This window comes from Globicephala melas, chromosome 1 (genome assembly GCF_963455315.2).
Source record: "Globicephala melas chromosome 1, mGloMel1.2, whole genome shotgun sequence".
In the NCBI taxonomy this organism is placed as follows: Eukaryota; Metazoa; Chordata; class Mammalia; order Artiodactyla; family Delphinidae; genus Globicephala; species Globicephala melas.
The window spans coordinates 105,811,745-105,836,622 of record NC_083314.1 but is presented as its reverse complement, the minus strand read 5'-3'; the positions used below and the strand labels follow the sequence as shown (position 1 = coordinate 105,836,622).

The window sequence follows — 24,878 nt, the reverse complement described above, 5'->3', positions numbered from 1 at the left end:
TTCTTTAAATATTAGAAATTAAAAATATGTATTTCTTTAAAAAATAGCCAGTTCCACTTAAGAAGTCCTTGATGAAGCAGTAAGAATTACAATAGTCTCCCCTTATCTGCAGGCAGTATGTTTCAAGACCCCCAGTGGCTGCCTGGAACCACCCATAGTACCAAACCATATATATACTATGTTTTTCCTATACATACATACCTATGATGAAGTTTAATTTCTAAATTAGGTACAGGAAGAGAATATCTGAATTGCCAACATCACTACTCTTGTGCTTCGGGGCCATTATTAAGTAAAATAAGGGTTACTTGAACAAGCACTGCAATACCTTGAGAGTCAATCTGATAAAAGATGGCTACCAAGTGACTAACGGATGGGATGCATTGGACAAAGGGATGATTCATGGGTTAGGCAGGAAGGAGATTTCATCAGGCTACTCAGAGTGGCACACGATTTAAAACTTACAAATTGTCCGAAAAAGAAAAAAACACTTATTAGAAAAGATACATGCACCCCAATGTTCATAGTCGCGTGACTTACAATTGCCAAGATAGAAACAACCTAAGTGTCCATCAACACTTAGGATGGATAAAGAAGATGCACACGCGCGCGCACACACACACACACACACACACACACACACTGGATACTACTCAGCCATAAAAAAGAATGACATCTTGCCACTTGCAGCAACATGGATGGACCTGGAGGGCATTATGCTAAGTGAAGTAAGTCAGACAGAGAAAGACAAACACTGTATGATATATGTGGAATCTAAAAAATACAACGAACTAGTGAATGTGACAGTAAAGTAGACTCACAGATATGGAGAACAAACTAGTGGTTACCAGTGGGGAGAGGGAAGAGGGGAGGGGCAATATAGGGGTAGGAGATTAAGAGGTACAGACCATTAGATATAAAATGAGCTATAAGGATATACTGTACAACACAGGGAATATAGCCAATATTTTATAATAATTATTTATGGAGTATAACTTTTAAAAATTGTGAATCACTATATTGGACACCTGTAAGTTATATAATATTGTACATCAACTATACTTGAGTAAAAAAATATTGTACCACCACATAAAATAAAACTTATGAATTGTTCATATCTGGAATTTTCAGACCATGGTTGACTATGGGTGACTGAAGCTACGGATCAGGGGGACCACTGTATTCACTTTATTACATCCTGGCCCTTGAGTCCATGTCTCGAAATTTCTGTGTGGTGAGACAGGAAGCAGACATACAGCACTTCTCCTGCACACCCAGCACAGTGGTTGTCTCGAGGGAAAGCAATTGTGCCATTAAGTTGTAGGCTGCACTAGCTGCTTTTTCATGGAATGCCATTTTTACTTCAAAGAACGTCTGACAAACAATGGTTATGCAGACACGAGTATTTATTTGGCAGACATTTTCTACAAAATGAACAAAGTGAGCCTGTCACTTCAAGGAAAACAACTGACAGTGTTTGTTGCCAATGCTAAAACTTGAGCTTTCAACTGAAAATGAGAATTTTGAGAAACGTGTATTTACCACCATGAGTGGTAAATACTTTAATGATTTTTTTCATGAACGACGATAATAATGAATGTGAGTTTTGGGTATTGTATAGTGAAATATGTTAACATTTGGAAGATCTGCATATCTCAGCAAAGCAGTATTTTTCAAATGACCAATGCACGATGGTACAAATCATGCATGGGTAAGATCCATTCACATGGCCAGAGAGACCAATGGATGTTAAGGGAATAGAGTAAAAAAAAAAAGTTCATTGATATGATTTCAGATTCCACACTGCAATTCACATTTACGGAACTGCAACTTTTCAAGTTTTAGTATAATAATAAAGAAGAATATCTCTAATGATCTGAAAAGGCTATTAAAATACTATTCCTAGGGGATGAGGAGTGAGCAAAATGGGTGAAGGAGATCAAAAGGTACAAATTTCCAGTTATAAAGTGAATAAGTGCTGGGGATGTAATACACAGCACGGTGACTATAGTTAATAATACTATATTGTGGGCTTCCCTGGTGGTGCAGTGGTTGAGGGTGCGCCTGCCGATGCAGGGGACGCGGGTTCGTGCCCCGGTCCGGGAAGATGCCACATGCCGCGGAGCGGCTGGGCCCCTGAGCCATGGCCGCTGAGCCTAAGCGTTCGGAGCCTGTGCTCCGCAACGGGAGAGGCTACAGCAGTGAGAGGCCCGCATACCGCAAATAAATAAATAAATAAAAAATAATAATACTATAGTGCATATTTGAAAGTAGCTAGCAAAGTGGATCTCAAAAGTTCTCATCAGAAAAAATTTTTTTATAACTATGTATGGGGACGGATGCTAACTGGTCTTATTGTGATCATTTTGCAATATATACAAATATCAAATCATTACATCGTATACCTGAAACTAATATAATGTTATGTCAATCATACCTCAATAAAAAAAAGACTATTCCTCCCTTTTTGAATTACATTATCTGTGCAAGACCAGATTTTCTTTAGACTTCAACCAAAATGATGTAACACAACAGACTGAAGGCTAAAGCAGACATGAGAATCAAGCTTGTTCTATTAGACTAGACACTAAAGAGATTTGCAAAAATGTAAACCAATGCCATTCTTCTCACTAAATTTTGTTTTGGAAAATGAATATTTTTTATAAAACATGCTATTTATAGTCACATAATGGGTTTAATATTGTTATTTTAAATGAATTAAATAAATATTTAAAATTCCTACATTTTAATTTCTCATACAATAAACCAATAGCTAAAACCCACATAACAAAAGCTCTCTGGGGTCCTCAATAATTTGTAACAATTGAAAAGGGGTCTTGAGACCAAAGAGTTTAAAAACTTAGGCTCTCATATATCTAACCTACCTGTTTTACATAATTTTGATTAAGCCATAAGTTTTCAGCATCAGATCTGTGGAGTAGACTAAGGTATATAAATAGAGGAGCATCTATTTTTATAAGTAACTATCATAAAAGCACTAATGATTATCAGAGGAAATTTGGAAACAGAGAGAAATGTGAAAAATAAAACAAAACTCCTTAATTGCCAGGAAGTTAATTTTGACTTATTACCCAACACTCAATCATTCTACTCATACGTGTTTATCTTACAGAAATTCTCGCACAAATGCACACCAAGCCTTCTCAGTGAGGCAATGTATCCTTCCAGTACTGAGCTTCACGCTTCTTTTCTCCCACCCATATCCAGCCCCTCTGGAAATCCTGAGGCTCTGCCTTCATATTTTATGTCAAGAATCCCCCTTCTTCACCACCCCTTCTGCCATCACAGATCCAAATCATCACCATCTCTCACCTGGACGGTCACCACGGCCTCCCATCTGATCTCCCTGCTCCTACCCTTGTCCCTCACAGTCTGCCAGCAACATACAGGCCAAAGTGATCCTGAGAAGGCTCCCCATCTCACTCTGTAAAAGTTAACATCTTTACTGGGACATCCAGGCCCTGTGCAACCTGCCTCACCCCCTTCCTCATTCTCTCACATCAGCTTTCACCACTCTCCCTCAAGGCCACGCCCTCTGGCCCCACTGGCCTCACAGCTGTTCCTGAGTGGAAGAGGTGAGCTCTGGCTTTCACGGCCTTGCCCTTGCTACATCCTCCCCCCATCAGACACCACTCTTTTTTTTTTCCTTTTTTTTGGCCACGAGACTTGCGGGATCTTAGCTCCCCAACCAGGGACTGAACCCGGGCCCTTGGCAGTGAGAGTGTACAGTCCTAACCATTGGTCCACCAGGGAATTCCCCAGACACCACTCTTGACTTGCCCCTCCACTAGAAAGTCGCCCTCTGGGTGAGGCCTTCCCTGGCCACCCTACTTAAATTCAACGTCCCCTTAACTCCAACATTTAGTAGTTCTTTCCCCTGATGAATTTTTTTCAGCTCAGCACTATGTCTACCGAACATGGTGTACTCGGTTGTCTTCTCTGTCTTCTCACCGTTCCACCCCATAATATAAGATCCATAGAGGCAGGGACATTGTTTTCTTCACTGCTGTATCCTCAGGCCCTCAAACAGTGACCAGCAGATGGCAGATACTCAATAAACATTTGTTAAACGACTATGCCATATATAACAAATATGACTATATTTGTTAAATAACTGCAAAACTGTTTTTAACAAGAATCCAAATGTCAGTAGGAAATTGGTTAAATATAATTGTATTTCACACAATGGAATACTGGATAACCATTCAAAAGAAGGAGGTAGGGCTTCCCTGGTGGCGCAGTGGTTGAGAGTCCGCCTGCCGATGCAGGGGACGTGGGTTCGTGCCCCGGTCTGGGAAGATCCCACATGCCGCGGAGCGGCTGGGCCCGTGAGCCATGGCCGCTGAGCCTGCGCATCCGGAGCCTGTGCTCCACAACAGGAGAGGCCACAACAGTGAGAGGTCCACACACCACAAAAAAAAAAAGAAGGAGGTAGACCCACATGTTTAACAGGGAATGATGTCCAATGAAAACAGGAAGTTGCAAAGCAATATGTAGTTATACACAATTTTTGGCAATCAATCAAATTGTTCCCCAGCTCAGCATTCTTGCTCTCTTTAACAGTTTGACCATCTCAGAATTTCCTAGGAACACTTGAAGTTTCCTCACCCTTCCCATTCAATAAATATGAAAGTCCCTAGTCTTCCCAGAAGACTCCGCCTGCTGTTCTCTCCTGCCACAGTCAGCCTGGGCACACACTTTCCCGCATGCTGGGGTGATATCTGTCTTCTGCCTCACCTAATACCAGCTTCCTTCCTGTCAAGTCACCATTTTTTTCAGCTGTCAAGTCACAATTCAAATATAATTTTTTCCAAGAAAACTTCTTGGTAATGACGTGTGAAACTTCAGATCGATGCCAACTCCCCCTCAAAATGTACATAGAGTATTGCAGCATCTTAGAGCTGTTAGTCCAAGAACGTTAGACAATTAATTCTAATAATAAAATGCCTTGACAATTTTAATGTCTTATATGGAGCTAATGAAAATGACTTGCCTTCTTACATAATTTAAACACAGACCTTAGTTCTGAGGTTGTAAATATAATGCTATGGCACACTCTTACATTTAATATTGAAAGCTCCCAGAACACACAGAAACTGTCTCACAGCCAAACGCTGTGCTGTTGTGTCATTCAGTTACCACTAGAGGGCAGAGCTTAACAGCAAACGATTCCAATGCTGAAGAGCCTGGCCTCTCATTTGCGGGTTGATGAGTTACTGGGACCTCACAGCTGATAACAAGATCCCTGAGCTGAGGATTGAGAGATCAGAGCCATAGAGGTTGCCAGAACCACTTTTTAAAAGTGTATACCTCTGGGCTTCCCTGGTGGCGCAGTGGTTGAGAGTCCGCCTGCCGATGCAGGGGACACGGTTCATGCCCCGGTCCGGGAAGATCCCACATGCCGCGGAGCGGCTGGGCCCGTGAGCCATGGCCGCTGAGCCTGCGCGTCCGGAGCCTGTGCTCCGCAACGGGAGAAGCCACAACAGTGAGAGGCCCGCGTACCGCAAAAAAAAAAAAAAAAAAGTGTATACCTTTGCCTACATGTGTGAGTATTTAAGATGACAACAGTGATTCTACAGTTTTTATACTATACCAGGTTGGCAAGAGAAGACAGAGTGAGGTTAGGGGTGGGAACCTCCTTGCTGTCATGAAATAAAATCACTGAAGAATTTCTGGAAAATGTTTAGAGATCTGTGTGTGACTTACTTCAGGAAACTTAAAGATCTTTGGGACAAGCTCATTCCCTCACCCCTGAATTTCAATGCCCTTCCCATCTGGCTGTATATGGTCATCAGTCAGTTACTAAATATTTATTAAGAGGACAAGAAAGGGTCCTTGCCCTCAGAACTCACATTCTAATGAGGAGTGGTTACTGTTGTATTTAATTAAACAAATAGAATTTGGCACAAGTGCTGTGAGGATAATACTCAGAGTGATGAGGCTGCGGAGGCTGCTTTTAGCAGGGGGGTCAGGGAAGGTCCCTCTGAGGCAGTGAAATCTGAGTGGGGATGCACCAGCCACCTGAGAACTAGGGTGACAGCTACAAAACCAGCATTTCCAGAGTGCCATCTACCTAGCAGGCACTGTGCTAACAACTTTGTGTGCATGAACTCATTTAAGCCCTACATTCTCCCATTTACTGTTAAGGAAATTGAGCTCCAGAGAATTTCAGAAACTTGCCCAAAGTCACACAACCAAGAAATGGCTAAGATGGGGCTGTGCCTCTGTATTAGTCTCCTAGGGCTGCTGTAACAAATTACCACGAACTGGATGGCTTTAAAATAGAAACATATTCTCTCACAGTTCGGGAGGCTACGAGTCCAAAATCAAAGTGTCGCAGGGCCACACTCTCTCCGAAGGCTCTAAGGTGGGACCATTCCTTGCCCCTTCCTAGCTTGTGGTGGTGAACACTGGCAATCCTCAGTGTTCCTAGGCCTGTGAACACATCAACGCCAATCGCTGTCATCACATGGCATGCTCCCTGGGTGTCCAAATTCCTCTCTTCTTGTAAGACACCAGTCATTGGATTAGGCCTACCCTAACCCAGCATGACCTCGTCTTAATTTGATCACATGTGCATGTGCAAAGACCTTATTTCCAAATACGGTCACATTCACAGGTACTGGGGGTTATAGGACGTCAACACATCTTTTGGGGAACACAGCTCAACCCACGACAGCATTCAAGCACCCTCTTCAAACCACTCAGCTGTTCTACCTCAAAAGAACCTTCCAGGCTTGAGGGAAAGGCAAAGACCCGGCGGCAGCAGGAAAAACCAGCATGGAAAAGTTTGTGAGCAAGGTGGATGGCAGGAGATGAGCTTAGAGGTGAACAGGCCACCAGAGGATGTCTGCGAAGTCCAGTTATAAAGCTGAGTCTGGTCAGAGGCCATAGCTTCGATCCCTGCTTACATGTTAGCTCTCCAGTCTCTCCACCAACTCTCCTACTATTGGGGATCTCAGAGGAGTCCTCTTCCTTCAGCCAAGGATGAAAGCTGCAGCACAGAACATGAACGTGAACCTGCCGTTATTCCACTCACAGGCCACCCCGGGCTCCCTCAAGCACCTCCAGAGGGCAGCTCCAGGGTCTGACCTTGGGGAATTCACTTCTGACTTGGGACGCTGAGAAAACACATCCCAGGCTGTACTGGCAGAGCAATATCTGGCCTGAGGAGTTATCCAGACAAGCCCCAGGCAAGAGCAGTCAGGACTCAAGCTATTTCCGCACACCTGTTCACCCAGAAGAGCTGAAGATGCTAATGCGACAGGAGAGATGCTGCCGCTCAGAGCAGACGGGTCTGCCTGATGGGAGGCTGAGGTGTGTCCGGATCACGCAGTGTTGCAACAGCATTGTCTCTGTGATTGTGCAAGATCACACAACTTGCACAAGGACTCACTGCTGTGTCCTCGGGCAAGGTCAAGGTGATGTCGATGACCCACGGCTGCATCGTGGAAGAGGTAGCATGGAAAGATGGGATTTTTTGGGGAAAGCCTACTACGTATTGTTCAGAGGAAAAACAAGGACAGTATACGTGCATTCACTCTAGAGCAGGGGCCTACAAAACTTTTCTGTAAAGGGACAGAGAGTAATTAGTTCAGGCTCTGTTCTGTCACAACTACTCAACTCCATCATTATAGTCAGAAAGTGGCAATACATCAGTGAATGGATGTGGCTGTGTTTCAATAAAACTTTACGCACATTGAAATTTGAATTTTACAACTTTCACATTCTTCTTTTGATTTTTTAAAAACCCACTTAAAAACATAATATCCGTTTTCAGCTTGTGGGCCTACAATAGACAGCAGGCCACATTCGGTCACAGGCTGTAGTTTGCCAACTGCCCACCCCACACCCCTCCCCCAGGCTAATGATATCCCCAGCTGCTCATGAATTAACTTAATGTCATCGTGGTAACAAGGTCTCCAACTGGAAATCTTTCCTCCCCTAAAATCCTTACCGGCTTTTGGCAAGATGCCAGGCATTGTGTGAACTCTGGAATTGCCCGTGGCTTCCTCTCTGTCACCACCTCCATTTAAGTCCTGCCGGGAACTGTCAACACACCTTATAAAACAGCTATTAATTCTGTCTCTAAAAGGCCTCCGGCACCTGCCCTGACTTTCCATTCCCACTGCCACTATCTTAGGTTAGGCTCTTGATGACACTTTCCTCCTACTCAGCCTGACTCGACTGAACAATTACTAACACATAGAATCTGCCCCAAACTATCTGTCGAACGAACAAAGGCAGTGAAGTAGCCACAAGCTCAGCACTTTCTCCATCTGATCGGCAGTCCGATGTGGCCCATCTCCAAACCAAAAGTTTCCCCTAGTGAGGCGGCAGCGCTGAAGGGCTAAACTATGATAAGCATTTAGCTTGCTTTTTTGAAAGTCAGGCTCAGCTGAGGTATAATCTGCCAGGAGTAAAAGTCACCCTTTTCTGTACAGTTCTGTGCGCTTTGAAACGACCCCAATCGAGGAATTCCAATCATTGCCCCGAAGTTCCCTCATTCCCTTTTGCAGCTGACCTCTCTCTCTACTCCTTCCAACCACTGATGTGTTGTCTGTACTGTACGGTTTTATCTGCATCCAACAGTCCAGTTCCTTTTTATGGCCGAAGAGGATGCTGTTGTGTGGGTCTGCAGTTTATCTGCTCGCCAGTCCAAGGACGCTTGAGCTGTTTCCAGTTTTTGTCAATGACAAATAATGTCACCATCGGCATTCACATACAGATTTCAAAATGGACGTACGTTTTCATGATGAGGTTTTACTTTGTATAAATGGCCGTATTTTCACAGACCTGCAGGATAGGATTCCATTGAATGAAGGCCTGTCCTCCATCCCTATTCTTCTGCCTTCTCCCCCTGCCTCAGCAATCTTTTACAAATGCAGTAACATTAAGCCTCCCAAGAATATCTGCAGAGAACTTTTTGGGGTGGGGTGGGAGGAGCTGGATGGGAGCTGTCTTCGTTGCTCCCAGGATGAGCCCCAAAGCTGCTCCCCACTCATGGCGGGCGGTGTTTGGCCTTCTCATCCACAGGGGGCGGTGCTGGCTCTCTGGGTGTGCAAGCTCAGGCAAAAACCTGCAGAGCCAGCCATCGGGCCATTATCTGCTTCATGTAACTCGTTAAAATCTCATGGAATGCACAGCGCACCATTGTTTTGGTAAGTCCCTTTCATGGCTTTGTGAGCTGGCTAATTCAGAGCAGACTGGCCTGTTTTCCCCGCTGGAAGAAAAAGACTCTCCTCAAAGACGGCTATTTAACCGTGACCATGGCTGCAGCCATCTTGAGCACAAAGGTGGGGGGGGGGGCGCTACAGCCCCCGCCGCCCCCGCCCCCAGCGAGGCTCCCACAGCCCGGGCACTTATTCTTGGCGCTGGAATTCGCATAATGACTCCTCTTTTAATCTGCTGGGTGACCTCATGTAGCCCCGGCCGACTGCAGGAAACGGCCTTGCTGAGATCTGAGCCTTGGGCAGTCTGTCAAGTCTGTAAGACCCTCTTAGAAAGCATTTTCAGAGTGTTAACCCCATAAGGACCGATCTCCGGGTAGCTCTGGGCTCCTGAGCTGCCGGTGTGCACCCCAGAGGAAGGAGAAGTCCAAGGGCGCTGGTCGCCCCTCGAGATACCGCTCCAGTCCCATCCCTTCTCCTAACCCACAAAGCAAGCTCAGAAACCGCAAATCATCTTAGAAAAGCTCGCCAAGTGGTTCCAGCAAGAGTCGACCAGGGCTGACGACAAAAGAAAGGATATTCGTTCACTAGGGAGCTCATGGGAACAAAAGGCTGCATTCAGTCCTGACACTTGCTCACTGCAGAGCCTGGAGAGCAGGCTCTGTCCGAGGGCACCGTGCTGTTCACAGCCTGGCCTTGCCTACACCTTGCTTAATTTGAAAAAACAGGCTTCCCAATGTCTTCTCGACTTTGCTATTGCTATATTTATTTTTCAATTTGTCTTTCTTAAGGACAGTTTATTTTAAAATGAAAAAATCTATAATAAACATTTCTTCTAAAAGAAAAATCGCAAAACCGTAATAAACATTTCTTCTTAAAAAAAAAAAAACCACCCAGCTCTGCTGTAGCTAATCACCTCCTCCTCTAAAAAATATACTTTTAAACCACTCTCAGAAAAGAGACTCTATACTATAACTGTAAGGCTGTGTGTGAAGAAGCTAGAAAGAATTTGAATCTTCAGTCTAAAAGGAAGATAGGTATTAAGAGGAAGAAGAAAGGAAATACTATAAATTTATAGTTTAGTGAGTATGGGGTGGGGGAGGGCAACTCCCAAAGGTTAAAGAAGTAGCCCCAGGAAAAAAATGAAAAGAATGATAAAGAGTGAAAATGAAAGCAGGTTTCATAGGTTCAAGAGGCATTGCTAAAGTGAAAGCAAGGGGATCATAAGAGCAAATGTAGGAGGGTTGCGGGTAAATCTCCAACCTTTTGAGGTAATACGATGGGTGGGCACTTATTATCTGCCACATCCTTGGTCTCAATGTCTGAGACACAACATAAAATGCCACCCTTGTTCCAATCGATGTGGCAATTTTATGATCAAGAGTGATAGATTTATTAAGAACCCCTTACCACTTGCAAAAACTGTTCTGCTCCAGCTTGTCACAGGCAGAGGGGATCCTAGAAGTCTTAAACTAGAAGAGACGTTGGCCCATCCCCTGGTTTTCTAGTTGTGGGGAAGATGGAACCGATCTCGAATGGTCTTGGCCTGCGGTGGCTTGAAGCAGGATTTTGGTTCCCTGGCCAGAGACTGAAGTCAGGTGGCGGCAGGGGGAGTGCTGAATCCTAGCCACTAGACCATCAGGGACAGTGGCCAGTGACAAGGCCCTGGCCCATCAGCTTTGTAGAAATGAATTCCCACAAAGAGACAGAAAGTAGTGAAATAAGTGTTCATTAGGAGGAAAAAGGATACATGTGAATAGACTCATACAGGCAGACTCAGAGGAAGAGTCATGCCCTCATGGTAGTTTGAATCACTTTTACGGGGCATTTCTTCCAGGCTTCCTTTGGCCAATCATCTTGCTTTGCCTGGTTCTGAGTCTGTATTTGGTTTATCTCAGGGTCTTCCCCTGTGTGTGTGCGCGCGCATCTCTTAGCCAAGATGGATTCTAGCAAAGAGACCTATATGGGTAGGTTGACATCACCTACTATGGTGTGGTGCCCCCTCCTTTTCTGACCTCCGAGGATCCTTTCTGCGCCTGTGTAGTGGGGAAGGTCTCCTTGACTTCGAGGATGAGGAATATGGGTCTCTTTATCCCTTATCTGGGCAGGGCTCAGCTTCTCCTCCCTCCTGTCTCCCTAGAACGGGACAAACCCCAGCTGCTCAGCCTGGGGCCCACCTATCTCCTGCCTCAGAACCCACAGAGAGAAGGTGGAAAGTCCAAGGTCATGCTGCTAATTAGACCAGAGCGTGGACCAGGCTCCCCTCCCTGGAGGGTCTTAGGGGCTGTGTAACTTGGAGTCTCCTATTGGAATGCTATCTGGGAAGGATAACACACTGAGCTATTACCATGTATTCACATTTTAGTACAATTATTTTTATCAAATGTTCTAAGCAGCTACCTGACACAGGTCTAAGAAATTAGACACAGAGTAAATACATTTTAAAGGCAGTAAAAATATGGCAAAGACTAAATGGGGGGCAGTAAGCAGGTAAAGCAGCCCAGAAGATAAACTCTACTGAACAATTTTGCCTAGGGCTATTTCCTCTGTTAAAAAAAAAAAAAAGTTGGTTTTTATCTAGGGTAAGGTATGCTAGGTACGCGGAGGAAAATTCCAGAGTTGCACACTACTAGCCAAAGTCACTACCTTAAGAGCGAGAGGAAGGTGCAGCTGCTTGGAGGTTTCTGCTTTCCAGTCTGGAAGAAGTGGTCTTGTTCAGATATAGTGAAAGAGAAACAATTATATTTGATTACAGAAAAGGATCTCATGACTCTACAAAACAGTTAAACTCAGACCTTCAAGATGATCATGTTTTAAGCTACTGGGTCGGTGGGAGTGGGGAATGTGGAGAGAGGAGGGGGCTAGGGACACAAGGAAAAGGTAAAAAAGAAGAAGAAGAAAAAAAAGAAAACTCCCCTCGCTAACAGTCAGAATTAAAGAGACAGAAACAGTGGAGAATAAGATTCCAAAATCCCTGGGGGTTCTTTGGATCTATTCAAATTTTCTTATCACATCCAAGCAGGGAATTCATCACTTAGGGTAACCAGGTGCCACTGGGAGGCTCCAGCAGGAGGTAAGCCTGCTGAAGAAATGAAAGAACTACCAAACAGCCCTAGGGCTTCCCCGCCAAGCACTTTTCCCTCCATTCCTCACACAGAGGAGCTCCTCGTAACCTAGCAACCACCTGCCGGGTCCCCTTTCACGCTGCCTTACTGACGTGCAGCAATGCCAACTGTGGGAAGTGCTAGGAGGACACAGAGTACAAACTGGACACGACTGAACTGTGGAGTCACTCCCTGTCTCCTGCCACGACACAGCAGCCCCATCACCCCATGAAGTATGGGTCAGCTCAAGTGCTTCCTCTCGCCCAGACACGAGGAACCAGGGGTGGTCCCAGACCTCGCTCTTAATCAGAGCACTGGGAAAACCAGGTGAAGACGGTTAGAAAGTCTCCATGGTAAGGGAGACTTGGGAAGGCGGCTCCTAAAAGGATGAGAACGGCTGTCAGTTGGCCCCAACTGGGTGCTTCTACTGCCGAGATGATACCCAGTCAGATATCCGCTTGCTCCCCGCCCCCCCCGCCCCCATTCTGAGGTCACAATGAACTGCTAAAACTCTGACTCTACCAGAAAGCGCCCTACAGGAGGCAACATACTTTACATAGAATACGTTTGTCCGTGCCCGAGAAAGGGGATGATAGGGAAGAAACAGCTCAAAGTCAGAGGGCCAAACTGCATCCACTTTATCTGCACCTCTCACCTCCCTCAATCATCTTCAGCCACCCTCCAGGCTCTAGGCACCAGCTGGCACAGATATACGAGGGCTTGGAAGCATGGGCTGGTCAGCAGGGCTCAAGAGGGTAGCTAAGTCTGAAATGCTAGGACGGGCCTGCACTGGCCCAAGACAACTGACACGTGGGTCCATTCAGACCTTGAGGCCCAAGGCCTCTATGAGTGTGTTTTCAGAGCTTTAGTGCCCATGGAGGCAAATGAAAATACCCTACATTCACTCAGCAAATCCCCAAGCCATTCCTCCAAACCAAGGGCAAAGTGAGAAAGAAAAAAAAAAATGCAGTGCATCAAGGAGGGACGTAGAGATTTCATCTCTAAAGCTCTGACCGGATTCAGATGAGGATGGGAGGAAAGAGTAACCTTCGGAACACCTCAGCGAGTCCTCGAAGAGGGTACTCCTGGAGCCACCAAGAGCAGTTCTATCACTGCCAGGGAAGGCAGGGGGAGCCCAGCTAGACGGAAGCACCGACAACCTCACACCTCTTCTCAGTCAACACGACAACTCACAATGACCAATATTCATGAATGAGATGCAATAGCTTAGATAATACTAAGTAAGTCAGTCCTTCCCAAAGCCTCTGCTTAGGTTTAGAATTCATCATTGGATTATCTTAAAAAGCTGGAACTTCAGTAAAAGAAAAAACTAAATTATGGAGTAAGGGGAGCGGGTGAGCACAGCTTGAGTGAGCCTGCAGTGGGAGATAGCCAGTTTCTGGAACATGGCGTGCAGTGAGTTCTAAAGGACAGCTGTGATTTACACACTGCAGAAGTCTAGGGCACATTTTTTATGTTATGGTCAAGTCAAATCATAGTTTATGTGGATAGTGTCCCCAAATTCCTTGCAGAGTACAACCTGCACAAAAGCGTGTGTGATGCCGCCAACACATCATTTATAAAGCCCTGACCAGAGTCTGACACAGCAGCCCTGCTGGTTTAGGATTACACGTTGGCTGCAGTTAAGCTACAGCTTAGACATAGTGGGGGTAGAAGAGAGGGGAAAAATAAAATCCACCTCCATTCCAACAAACTTTATTATGACCGCCTCCAGTGGCCACGTGGTTCTACTAGAGTTTTCTCCTCTAGGAGAAGCTTTAGACCTTCCATTCTCTGGTCTAAAGGGAAGAAATGCCAAAACCCTGGGGCAGGCACAGTCACAGGCACACAAAAAGCAACAGGCCTAAATACTCCGAAGCCAGGATGCGGGAATAATAAAGACAAAATGTGGCTCCTAGGAGGCAAGAACCTTAAGTCCTAACTTGTACCATGATTTCTCCTAAAATTTAATGATATATTTTTGTTATGAGAAATCCGAGTTCTCTTTTCTGTTGTAGGTGCCAGACGTAATTACAGTTCTCGAAAATAAAATAAAATAAAACAAAGATACACACTTGAAAAATGGGGGGGGGGGACAGAAGTGAAAAGCATCATTTCTTTCTGTTCAGAAGATTGTTTAGAAGCGTTGAGTATTTGGACGCACTGAATGTCAGCCTCACTGGAAAGTAAAGTATTACACAGCTCATGGTCCCAGATTAGCCACTGAACAAGAGGGTGGCTGCTGAAATGGAAAGGATGGCTCAGGAAGCCTCAGGGAGCCTTCAGTCCTCCACTGAAGGTAAACACAGCTTCACAACTCCTGTCTGCCATTCCAAAATCCAAAAACTCTGAAAACTGACAATTTTAAATAATTCATTTAGCAGCAGAACAAACCCAACCTCATTTGGTGGCAAAATGTGACCTGAACTAGGTAAAATCATTTGTAGTCTATTTATCCCACTTCACGTGAACATTCTCACATTTCACTGCTGAAATGATGGGCTTGATTGTGGGATGCTGACCCCAGCTCCCTTTGGGGGTGTTATATATATATGTACCATATTACCTTTCCGAAAAATTCTGAAGTTTTAAAACACATCTAGCCCCCAGGGTTTCAGATAAGGGGAAGAGTTTGTAAACTTATAATAGGGTGACATAAGACCCCTGCAAAGATTACTAAAAGCCCAAAACAGTCAAATTACATCCTGGTGGTTTCAATCTAACCAGCTTCCTACACAAGCCAGATGGTGACATTATCTGGCAACACTGTGTTAGAAATGGGAAATCTATTACCACAGGCTCCCTACTACACGTTAAATCCTGGTTTCCTACCTTCACATATTCCAGAGTTGGGTCCAGAAGATGCTGATCCCTGAAAAGAGAAAATATAAATATGAGAACAATTGGGAACAATGCAATCTTACCCTGGGTAAAATGTACCCAACATTATTTCACCCTGTTCATTCACATTATTAAGATGGCCCCACCTCCCAGGCAATACCCACAGCAGACAGATAAGGAAGTTAGAACAGACAGAGATTTCTTTCACAGGTGTCTCCACGGGGTGGAGGACGTATAGGATACCACCATGACCTCAGTCTAGAAGCTCCACATGTTTTCCTGTCAAATTCAAGCTCCAAGAGTTAGACTATTCATATGTGGTAATTCTAGATTCACTCTGAACATAGAAATTAGCCTAACGGTCCGAAGCAAAGAGCTGTGAGAGATGCGAGTAAAGCAGGGCTGGATGCCCAAACCTGCAACACTTTGGACCAGGCAACTGTGTCACACCCACTTTGACAGAAAACGGAGGCTCAGGTGGGCAGATCGGCTGCTCAAGGTCACCCAGCACCCGGGTGAGTGAGTTCTGAACCCAGCTCTGCTTCTAAATCACCTTTCTCTTTTGCTGTCAAGCTGAGCAATTCATCCTAATTTTCTTTGGTGCCCCGGTGTTTTTTCTCTCCCCATTTAATGTCTGCTCATGTCTATCATACTGTTAGGATTAACCAGACAATTAAAAGTAAACAGCAGTGGTGTCACTGAGGAGGCTGACTTATTATAGTGGAAGAGGATCTAAGGCAAAGGAAAAGAGGGAGAGACATGAGAGCTGACGTTTCCAGCACCGGCAGAGTTACAGCAAAGTGCCCCCCTTAACAGACTATGTGAAAAGACAGCTGCCTTCAGAGACTTAAACTCCACAAAATCAACACATCACCCTGCAGAGACGGGATCATTTTTTAAAGGACAGAATGGCTCTGTAGCCGACAGGAGTAGTCTTCTTAAGGTGGGGGCGGGGTGTCAGTATACCTACAAAGTGGACGCATCCTTCAGAAGGCGGGGGATCACTACCGGCAAGCAGCTGCCTCTGGAAGGGTGAGCTCAACCCCAGACCCTCGGGGGCTTGGATGCTTCCCTCTGTGGAGAGACTGCAGCCCTTCTCCCCTGAACAGGGGCAGCAGGACCCCTGCTGGGACACAAGGAGTCGATCCCACAGCTCAGGGGCACACCATCTTGTTGTGAAATGGATCCAACCCCCAAAGCTATTCCTGGAGTGGTCTGTCCACTTAGGGCTGCACACAGGGCACACGCACAGAGGCAGGCTGGCTTCGGAGATGCTCCTCTCGGATGTACAAACGGATTAGGTTCTGAAATGAGTCCCTTTGTAAGGCCAAAGTATCTGAGAAGGGCTTAAGCTCAAAGTCCCTGGTGCATTTCCATCAAAGAGGGGTATAAATCAGTCTTTCAGAGCCTGAAAACCAGGCATACTCTTTGCCTCCAAGCTTGTGTGTGTTAATCAGGCCTCTTTTCCCAAAGCAGCCGAGTCCGTCTGCTGTGCTGGGTCACCACCTCTTCTGCTGCAGTCTGGACATTGCATTGATGTCATCAGACTTCGCGACTATGGGACCACCCGGCTAGTGACTAAAAACTTTGTCAGCAGGGCTTTGGTCATACTCCCCTTTAAATTCGAAAACTCCTGGTTTTCTACTGAATTAACATTTTAGGCTTATAGGCATCCGGTCTTATGCTAATCATCTGGCCCAGTGGCCTGGCCCTGGGCGTGCAGAAAGATGTTAGAACCATTGAAATGCCGTTTCTCATCTTCTTCAAGTTTCTATTTTTACGTAAGTTCTAAAATGTACATTATATACATTCAGACACATATGTCAATGCATGGATAAACCGTGTAGGTGTGTGCTTTTTAAACCAATGATTTGGTCTCGGGATCTCTTTACACTCTAAATAATTGAGGACTCTGAAAAATTTTGTTCATGTGGGTTATATCTACTGATTACTGATATTAGAAATTAAATCCGAGAAACTTGCAAAATATTCATACATATTTTTAAAGTAAACCCATTATATGTTTAAATAAATAACATTTTAATGAAAAACAGATATGTTTTTCATAGCAAGACTTTAGTGAGAAGAGTGACATTGTCTTACATTTTTGCAAATCTTTTAAACGTCTGGCTTACCAGAAGACAGGTAAATCCTCACATCTACTTCTGCATTCAATATGTCGTGATATGTCTTGGTTGAAATAAATGAAGAAAATCCACATTCACAGTTATGTAATTGGAAAGGGAGGGATATTTAATAGACCTGCATATAATTATGGATGTTCTACTTCGATAACATGCCAAAACTTGACAAGTAGTAGTTTCTTAAAGGTTAGCTGTGATGTGGAATCTGAAACCATATCTCTTACTCTTTTCCATCTGTCCTGCACTTTGAATGGCCATTTTGTCCATGTGTGATTCCATAACCACTATTCTGGGAAACACTGGTTCACTGGTTATACAGATTTTCCAAATTTTGACCCATTTCATTATCATGTAAAAGAAGAATCACATTGGTTAATACCATCACTGATCTCATCAGAAGTTACTAGGTACTGGGAATTGCCAAGCTTATGGCAGAGGATACAAGTCTTCTAACTTGAAAGCTTGAATTTTTTCATTGGCAACTAACATTGTCAAATATTTTCCCTGAGCTCCATTCCATTCATTTTGGGGAACCTATCTGCCAAATACCAAGACCACACAGTCATGATCGGCAATTTTAACTCTTTTTTTAGGTGATCAAAGGTCATTCTTTTAGTAAATTCTTTTTAGAATTTTGTCCAGGATCTGCTCTCCGCACCAGATTTAGCTGTAAAAATCCTTTTCCTTTTACCTACTGGAAGCTGAAACGTTCCTCTCTCCCTTTCTCTAGAGATGTACCTGAAAACTCTGAGCTAGTTCTCTCAGGATAGACCCCTCAGACTCTCTTGGGGAGGGTGTGGGACAACTAACACGAGTGCTGTGTATGAGTGGCTCCTGAGGCAGCCCCAGCTGCAGCAGGGTCGCCGCTCAGAGATGGGGTCACCTCAAGGCAGGGTGGCCCATGTGAGACAGGTGGGGACCTGGGACCCATTACTGCAGTGCTTGCACCTGGACAAATATCTCCTGGAGCAACGGAATATAAAGAAACTATAAAGAACTAAAGATAACTGCACACGTGCACGGTTGGGGCAAATTATGAATAAGATACAAAAAGGCCAAAACCCAGCTGCCACTTCTCAGGTGCCAGGAGCAAAAGCAGGGTACTGCGCATGAGCCCTGCACACAGCACCACCAAGAGGATGGGCAGACCACCTAATCCACTCTGGCCCGACCCACCGATCTGCGCCTGCGCTCACCCCGTTTAAGGGACCAGCTCTCCCCCACTGAGGGAGCGAGCAAGGGTACCTGCTACTTGTTTTCACTCCCTCGTGCTGCAGCACGAGTCCCAATAAAGCCTTGCCTGAATTTCTTGTCTGGCCTCTCATCAATTTCTATTGATTAAAGAGTCCGAGGACCCAAGTCAGTAACATACCTGCTCTCCCCACCACCCTGCTCTCCTGCCCAGAGACCCCTGCACCTAGGAGCCTGGGGTGTTCTCCCAAGTGTCTCCCCAGCCTCGGATGAACTCCCGTGTTCCTATGGCGCTCCTCCACCACACACACTTCTTTTGGCAAAAGAGAAGGAAAACAAGAGCTGCTGGTTAGGGATAAAACTGAAGTCCCCTCTTGACCCCGCCCCCAAATGAACTCTGCTAAGGAAGCCTTGCTCATTCTGTTCCCAGAGCAGAGGGGGATCCAAGTTCTAGTTCAGTGCACCAAGGGGTGCCCTAGTGGATCCTTGTATTCTTCTACTCGTCCTTTTTTTTTCTTTTTTTTGCGGTACGCGGGCCTCTCACTGTTGTGGCCTCTCCCATTGCGGAGCACAGGCTCCGGGAAGCGCAGGCTCAGCGGCCATGGCTCATGGGCCATGTGGGATATTCCCGTACCAGGGCACGAACCCGCGTCCCCTGAATCGGCAGGCAGACTCTCAACCACTGTGCCACCAGGGAAGCCCCTACTCGTCCTTTTTAGAGAGACGAGGGAAGATAAGGAGAGTATGATAAAACTGAGTGAGTGTGTTATAAATCCAAAAGCTTTAAAAATCATTGCCTCGAACCAAATTAAAATTATATTTAAATGCAGAAGTGCTGTGTCTCCTTTCTCAGCCAGCCTAACCCTAGCCCTAACCCATCTAACCAGAAAGAAGACATGAGCTGGAAAACATAGCAGTTGGCCCTGTAGCCCCAGCCTCTAATTTGAAATCGAATACCCTATTATTCATACAGGACTGTGCCACAAACACTCCTTAAACCATATCTTTATATTCCCCAAAAGAGATCACTGGAAAACAAACACAGAAACTTGGCAATGTAAATGAAAAGCTTTTTTAATCTTTTTTTTGCTTATGTCAATTATGAATCTCCACCCATGTGAAACCGTGATGTTGTGTGCATCTCTCTTTACAACTGCAGAGTCTGGCAGGCACCGTGGCCCCTCCGTCAGGCAGGCTGCCCCGCTGAGCGCCATCCACAGACCGCAGGAAAGCAGCAGGATGAAACTGGACTCTCCTGTTATTTTGTTCTTAGGTTTATTAAGTTTTAAATAACATCACTGTGTTTACTCTGGTTAAATCATTCTTTCCAGCATCCCACTTTCTTAAGTTCATACTGAGGGATGTTTAGCTGGGAGTCACAGAAATGTTATACATATTTACTATTTTAGTTTGTTTCTCATCGGTAACCAGGTTAATAATATCCTCCCTCTCAAAAGGACACTTGATGTATAAGTGGTTGCTATTTTGAGTGAAGAGGTTTTCTGTCTTGAATACACAAACAAAATTTCACTAACATAGATCTTTTCTGAGCAGTTCGAACACAGATGGAGATGGAAGTGCCCTATGTCTGTCTTCAATTAGAGAATGTTTTAAGTGAATGGATGTTTCCTTATTTAAATACTATAGACTAACTTAATGGCTAATGGTGTTGCCACACAAATGTCCCTTTGGATAAAACATAAAACGGAATTGCTTGTAATACATGATTATTTCATACAATGGAGGGATGTGAGAAACTAGATCCAGCTATTCCAGACTGAGGCTCCCCTTAAACTCCACGCACAACAGTGATGTGCAGAGCTGGCACACTTCCTCTGTGCAGGTGGCATGGTGTTTCCATGCATGTTCACTGTATGTTTATTTATTTATATATGGTCTCTCCCTCTACAAGGTGAGCAACCCAAGAGTAGTGATGTGTCTACTTCATGCCCAGTATGTCCCACAGTTCTTGCATTCATCCCACAAACATTATCAAGCATCTACAATATGCTATGCAGTTGGCCAGACAACAGAAATACGAGAACCAAAGACAAAGGCCCTGCATTTAGAGAGGTTGCAGGCAAGTGGGGAACACAGATCAATTGATCCAGCACAATTCAAGTTAGTGAGAGTGTCAGTGGGAGGTTTGAGGGCTGAGTAGGGACTTGTCCCAATGAAGAAGCTGTGGGGTAGATGGTGATGAGACATGCCCAGGCAATGAGAGAAGCACGTGACAATATGGTACGTCTGAGGAACCACAGTGTTGTGGAGTTAATTCCCCGCTGGCCCAGGCCACCATCATCTCTTCCCTGGACGCCTGCATTACCCTCCCCAATTCTACTCCATCTCCACAATCTCCACGATAGCAGCCGTGCTACTACTCAGATCACTCCCCTGCTCAAAATCCTCTAACATCTCCCATCCAGTCAGAACAAAACCCTGAGGTCCCCACCGTGGCCTTCAATGCCCTGGTTGGCATGACCCCAGCCAGCTCTCCAACCTCATTGTGTTAGGCAGAATTTCAAAGATGCCCCCTCCCAAGATTCCTGTCCCTTGGTGAGTCAGTCAAACACTAATCTAGGTACTGCTGTGAAGGGATTTTGCAGATGTTATTAACATCGCAAGTCAGCTGACATTAAGACAAGGCAATTATCTGAGGGGACCTGACTTGAAGAGGGAGGGGGATTTGACATGAGGGACACTGTTGCCAGTGTGACGTTATGAGAGGGTCTGTGATGAGGCCCAAGACACAGAACCTCCAGGAGATGGGAGCTGCCCCTGGCAGATGGCCAGGAGATGGAGACCTCAGTCCTACAACTGCAAGGAATTGAATTCTGCCGACGACCTGAATGAGCGTGGAAGCAGATTCTCCCCCAGAGCCTGAGGTGAGAACGCAGCTGCTGACATCTTGAGTGAGACCCTGAGCTGAGAACCCAGTTGAGCCATGAAGGACTTCTGCTGTACAGAAACGGTGAGGTAACAAACAGGTGTTAAGTCACCAAGTTTGTGGTGGTGTTACTCAGCAAAAAAACGCTAATACGCTTGTCTATTCCATCCAAGCCCTACTGACTTTTCTTTCTGTTGCTCAAACATATCAAGCCGGCTCCTGCTGCTGTGGCTTGGCACTTACTGTTCCTTTGCTTGGAATAGTCTCCCCAGATATACTCGAAGGCTCACTCCTCACAGCTCTCAGGTCTCTCTCAAACATCGCTTCCTTAACCATGCCATCTAAATGAGCACCACCACCCTCTATCCCCTTTTCTGGCTTCATCTTTTCCCATATTATCTGATATTATATGAAATGTTTATTTGCTCATGGTCTGTCTGTTTCCCAGAATATAATCCTGCAAGAGTGGGGCTTTCTCTGCTTTGTGTACCTTGGTGTCCCCAGTACTTTGCACATAGCAGTTGTTCAGAAACCACTTGCTGAATTAACGAAGAAAAGAACAACTAACGGAAGCACAGGGCTGGGGGAAGCAGCAGGACTGGTGGGGGTTGGGAGACCAGGATGAAGAAGAGGCAGAGCCGGATCATAAGGGGCTTGGACGCCACGTAAACACATTTAGACTTTATCTTGAAAGCAGCGGGATTTGTTCAAGGCTCTTAAGCTGGAGAATAACCAGAGATTTGTGTTTTAGAAAAATCCCCCTGCAGCAGTGTGGAAAATAGATTAGTGGGGGGCAAAGCGGAGTCAGGAAGACTAAAGGAGAGGGTACTAAAGGGGTCTGGGTAAGAGATGACGAGGCCTGGATTAGAGCGATAGAGGGAGTGGGGGGATGGTGTACAGACTTGAGAGACTTTTAGAACTGTGAATAGATAGACCTTGGTAAATGGCAGGATTTGGTGGGTGAAAGGGGAGAAAGAGGTAAGGACACTCACTGAATTCTTTCTAAGGGAACTGGGTAGATGGTGCCTAGCACTTGGCAGGGACTCCATACATTTGTTAAGAATGAATTAGCAGGGACTTCCCTGGTGGTGCAGTAGTTAAGAATCCGCCTGCCAACGCAGGGGATATGGGTTCGAGCCCTGGTCCGGGAAAATCCCACATGCCGCGGAGCAACTAAGCCCGTGTGCCACAAATACAGAACCTGCGTGCCACAATTCCTGAAGCCCACGCGCCTAGAGCCCGTGCTCTGCAACATGAGAAGCCTGTGCACTGCAACGAAGAGTAGCCCCTGCTCGCCACACTAGAGAAAGCCCGTGAGCAGCAACGAAGACTTAACACAGCCAAAAATAAATTAATTAATTAAAAAAAAAAAGAATGAATTAGCAAACACCTCTGCCTCAAGCACCATACTGTACTAACTAGACTACCAGGTTCTGAATTAATAGGACTTTACCTCATTACCATCCATGTTCCAGTTAGCAGTCCACACGATTGCTGCCGTTTAGCTACTGAATGTCTCAAATAAGTTCTCCTTCCTTCTCAACAGATAAATAAGTTACTTTCAGGAGAGTCTTTCACATCCCTCAGATTATGAACACATAAATCTTTCCCTTAAAGTATGATGAAATATAACATTTAAGGGACCCCTTCACACCAGCAAAAGTAGTTAACTCATGAAGGAAAGCCAGAGAACAGCAAAACCAAGTAGCTGTGCAGAAGCTAGACAAGAGTGCCCGATTTTGGGCTTCCCTGGTGGCGCAGTGGTTGGGAGTCCGCCTGCCGATGCAGGGGACATGGGTTCGTGCCCCGGTCCGGGAAGATCCCACATGCCGCGGAGCGGCTGGGCCCGTGAGCCATGGCCGCTGAGCCTGCGCGTCCGGAGCCTGTGCTCCGCAACGGGAGAGGCCACAACAGTGAGAGGCCCGCATACCGCAAAAAAAAAAAAAAAAAAAAAAAGAGTGTCCGATTTTATATAACCCTTTGGTCTTCTCCATCACCCCCACTCAGTTGCCACTGCTTGCTTATGTCTTTTCCGCAGGACTGTAAGCTCCCTGAGGTCAGCGGCTACCTCTGTCTTGCTCACCAATGTGAACAAGCACATACAAAAGTATTTGTCACACAGCAGCCAATTAATAAATAAACAAGGACAAAAATGCACAAATGAAAATATAAACCACAATTAATCACCCTTATATCTATATAATCCAAATAAGGCCTCAGAAAATTCGAAATTTCTACGATGGGACCTCCCTTTGCTAAATCTGGTAGACCAGATATTCTCAAAATTAAATGATAATCAAATTACAGATGTATTTCCAAATACATGTTGAAGTCACAAGAAAGGGAAAGTCTCAGGAAACACATACAAAACAGATACAGAAACAGAACAAATCAAGAACACAAAATGTGAATAACAGCAACAAAAAGGTAAGGAGGAAAGCAGGGAGGCTAAGCCCTGGGTTCATACGAGTGAGCAGCTAACCCCAAAGCCCCACATAACACCCACCTGAACCATCAGAACGGGACTACACCACCCACTACAGAAGGAATGTGCTAAACACAACACAACACGAAACAAAAAACAAGCTCTAGCAAAGGGAACCAAGGAGAGCTACTGTCTCCACCACAGATTCCGATGGAAAAAAATAATAATAGTCTCCCCTAAGAATCTGTAACCACAAGTAAGCCTTTGGGATTCATATTTATATGACCTGCTTTGACAGAGAATCCAAAACTGAAAAAAAATTAAAGCGTCTGGGTTGGTGGCACCATTAGCAAGGAAACAATGTAAATCCTTTCTGGAGGAAAACTAGATCTGCAACAGAAAGCTACTCAGGATATCCACAAGTTTGGTTAAATACAAAAATTCCCTTTCAGAAATAACCATATACATGAGAAAACAAGCCCCAATGACTGAAAGTTAGCAGAAATGACAATAGATTGAGATCCCCAAAGACTTCAGATATTGGAATTTCAGATATAAGCTATAAAATAATGATGTACAATAAATTTTTTTAAAGATGGAATAAAAAAGTGACCTAAGAAGAAACAGGCAGACATAAAAATAATCTACTATAACTTCCAGAAATGAAAAGCTAATTGATCAAAATATCTAGATATAAAGAATTATAAAGATAACCTTTTAAATAACTTAGACATGACTAGAGAAAACATTTATGAATTAAAACAAATATATAAAGAGATTACACAAAACACAGCTCAGAGAGAAAAGGTGAATAATAATATAAAAGAGACATTGAAGGTAGAATGAGAAGGCTTAATTAACCAGAACTCTAGAAGGAGAGAATTGAGAGAAAGGCAAAAAGCAATAGTCAAAGAAATAATGATGGGAAATCTTCAAAATTAATGAAAGATACTAATTATCAGATTCAGGCATCCCATGAGTCCTAAGCAGCGTAAACAAAAATAAACACATTGTAATGAAACTACAGACCACCAAAAACAAAGAGAAGATCTTAAAAGCAGCAGAAGAGCAAAGAAAGGCTTCCCCGAGATCAAT

At 44.9% G+C, this 24,878-nt stretch overlaps 1 protein-coding gene across 6 annotated transcripts in view; it reads right to left on the bottom strand.

Moving 5' to 3' along the window:
• Positions 1–24,878, bottom strand: part of BCAR3 (BCAR3 adaptor protein, NSP family member) — a 206,437-nt gene that overhangs the window by 63,885 nt on the left and 117,674 nt on the right. For all 6 annotated transcript variants that reach the window (XM_060302637.2, XM_060302644.2, XM_060302641.2 and 3 more), the window contains exon 3: positions 15,128–15,167. In XM_060302637.2, coding sequence (XP_060158620.1) covers positions 15,128–15,167 — 40 coding nt within the window. The remainder of the gene's footprint in view (positions 1–15,127; positions 15,168–24,878) is intronic.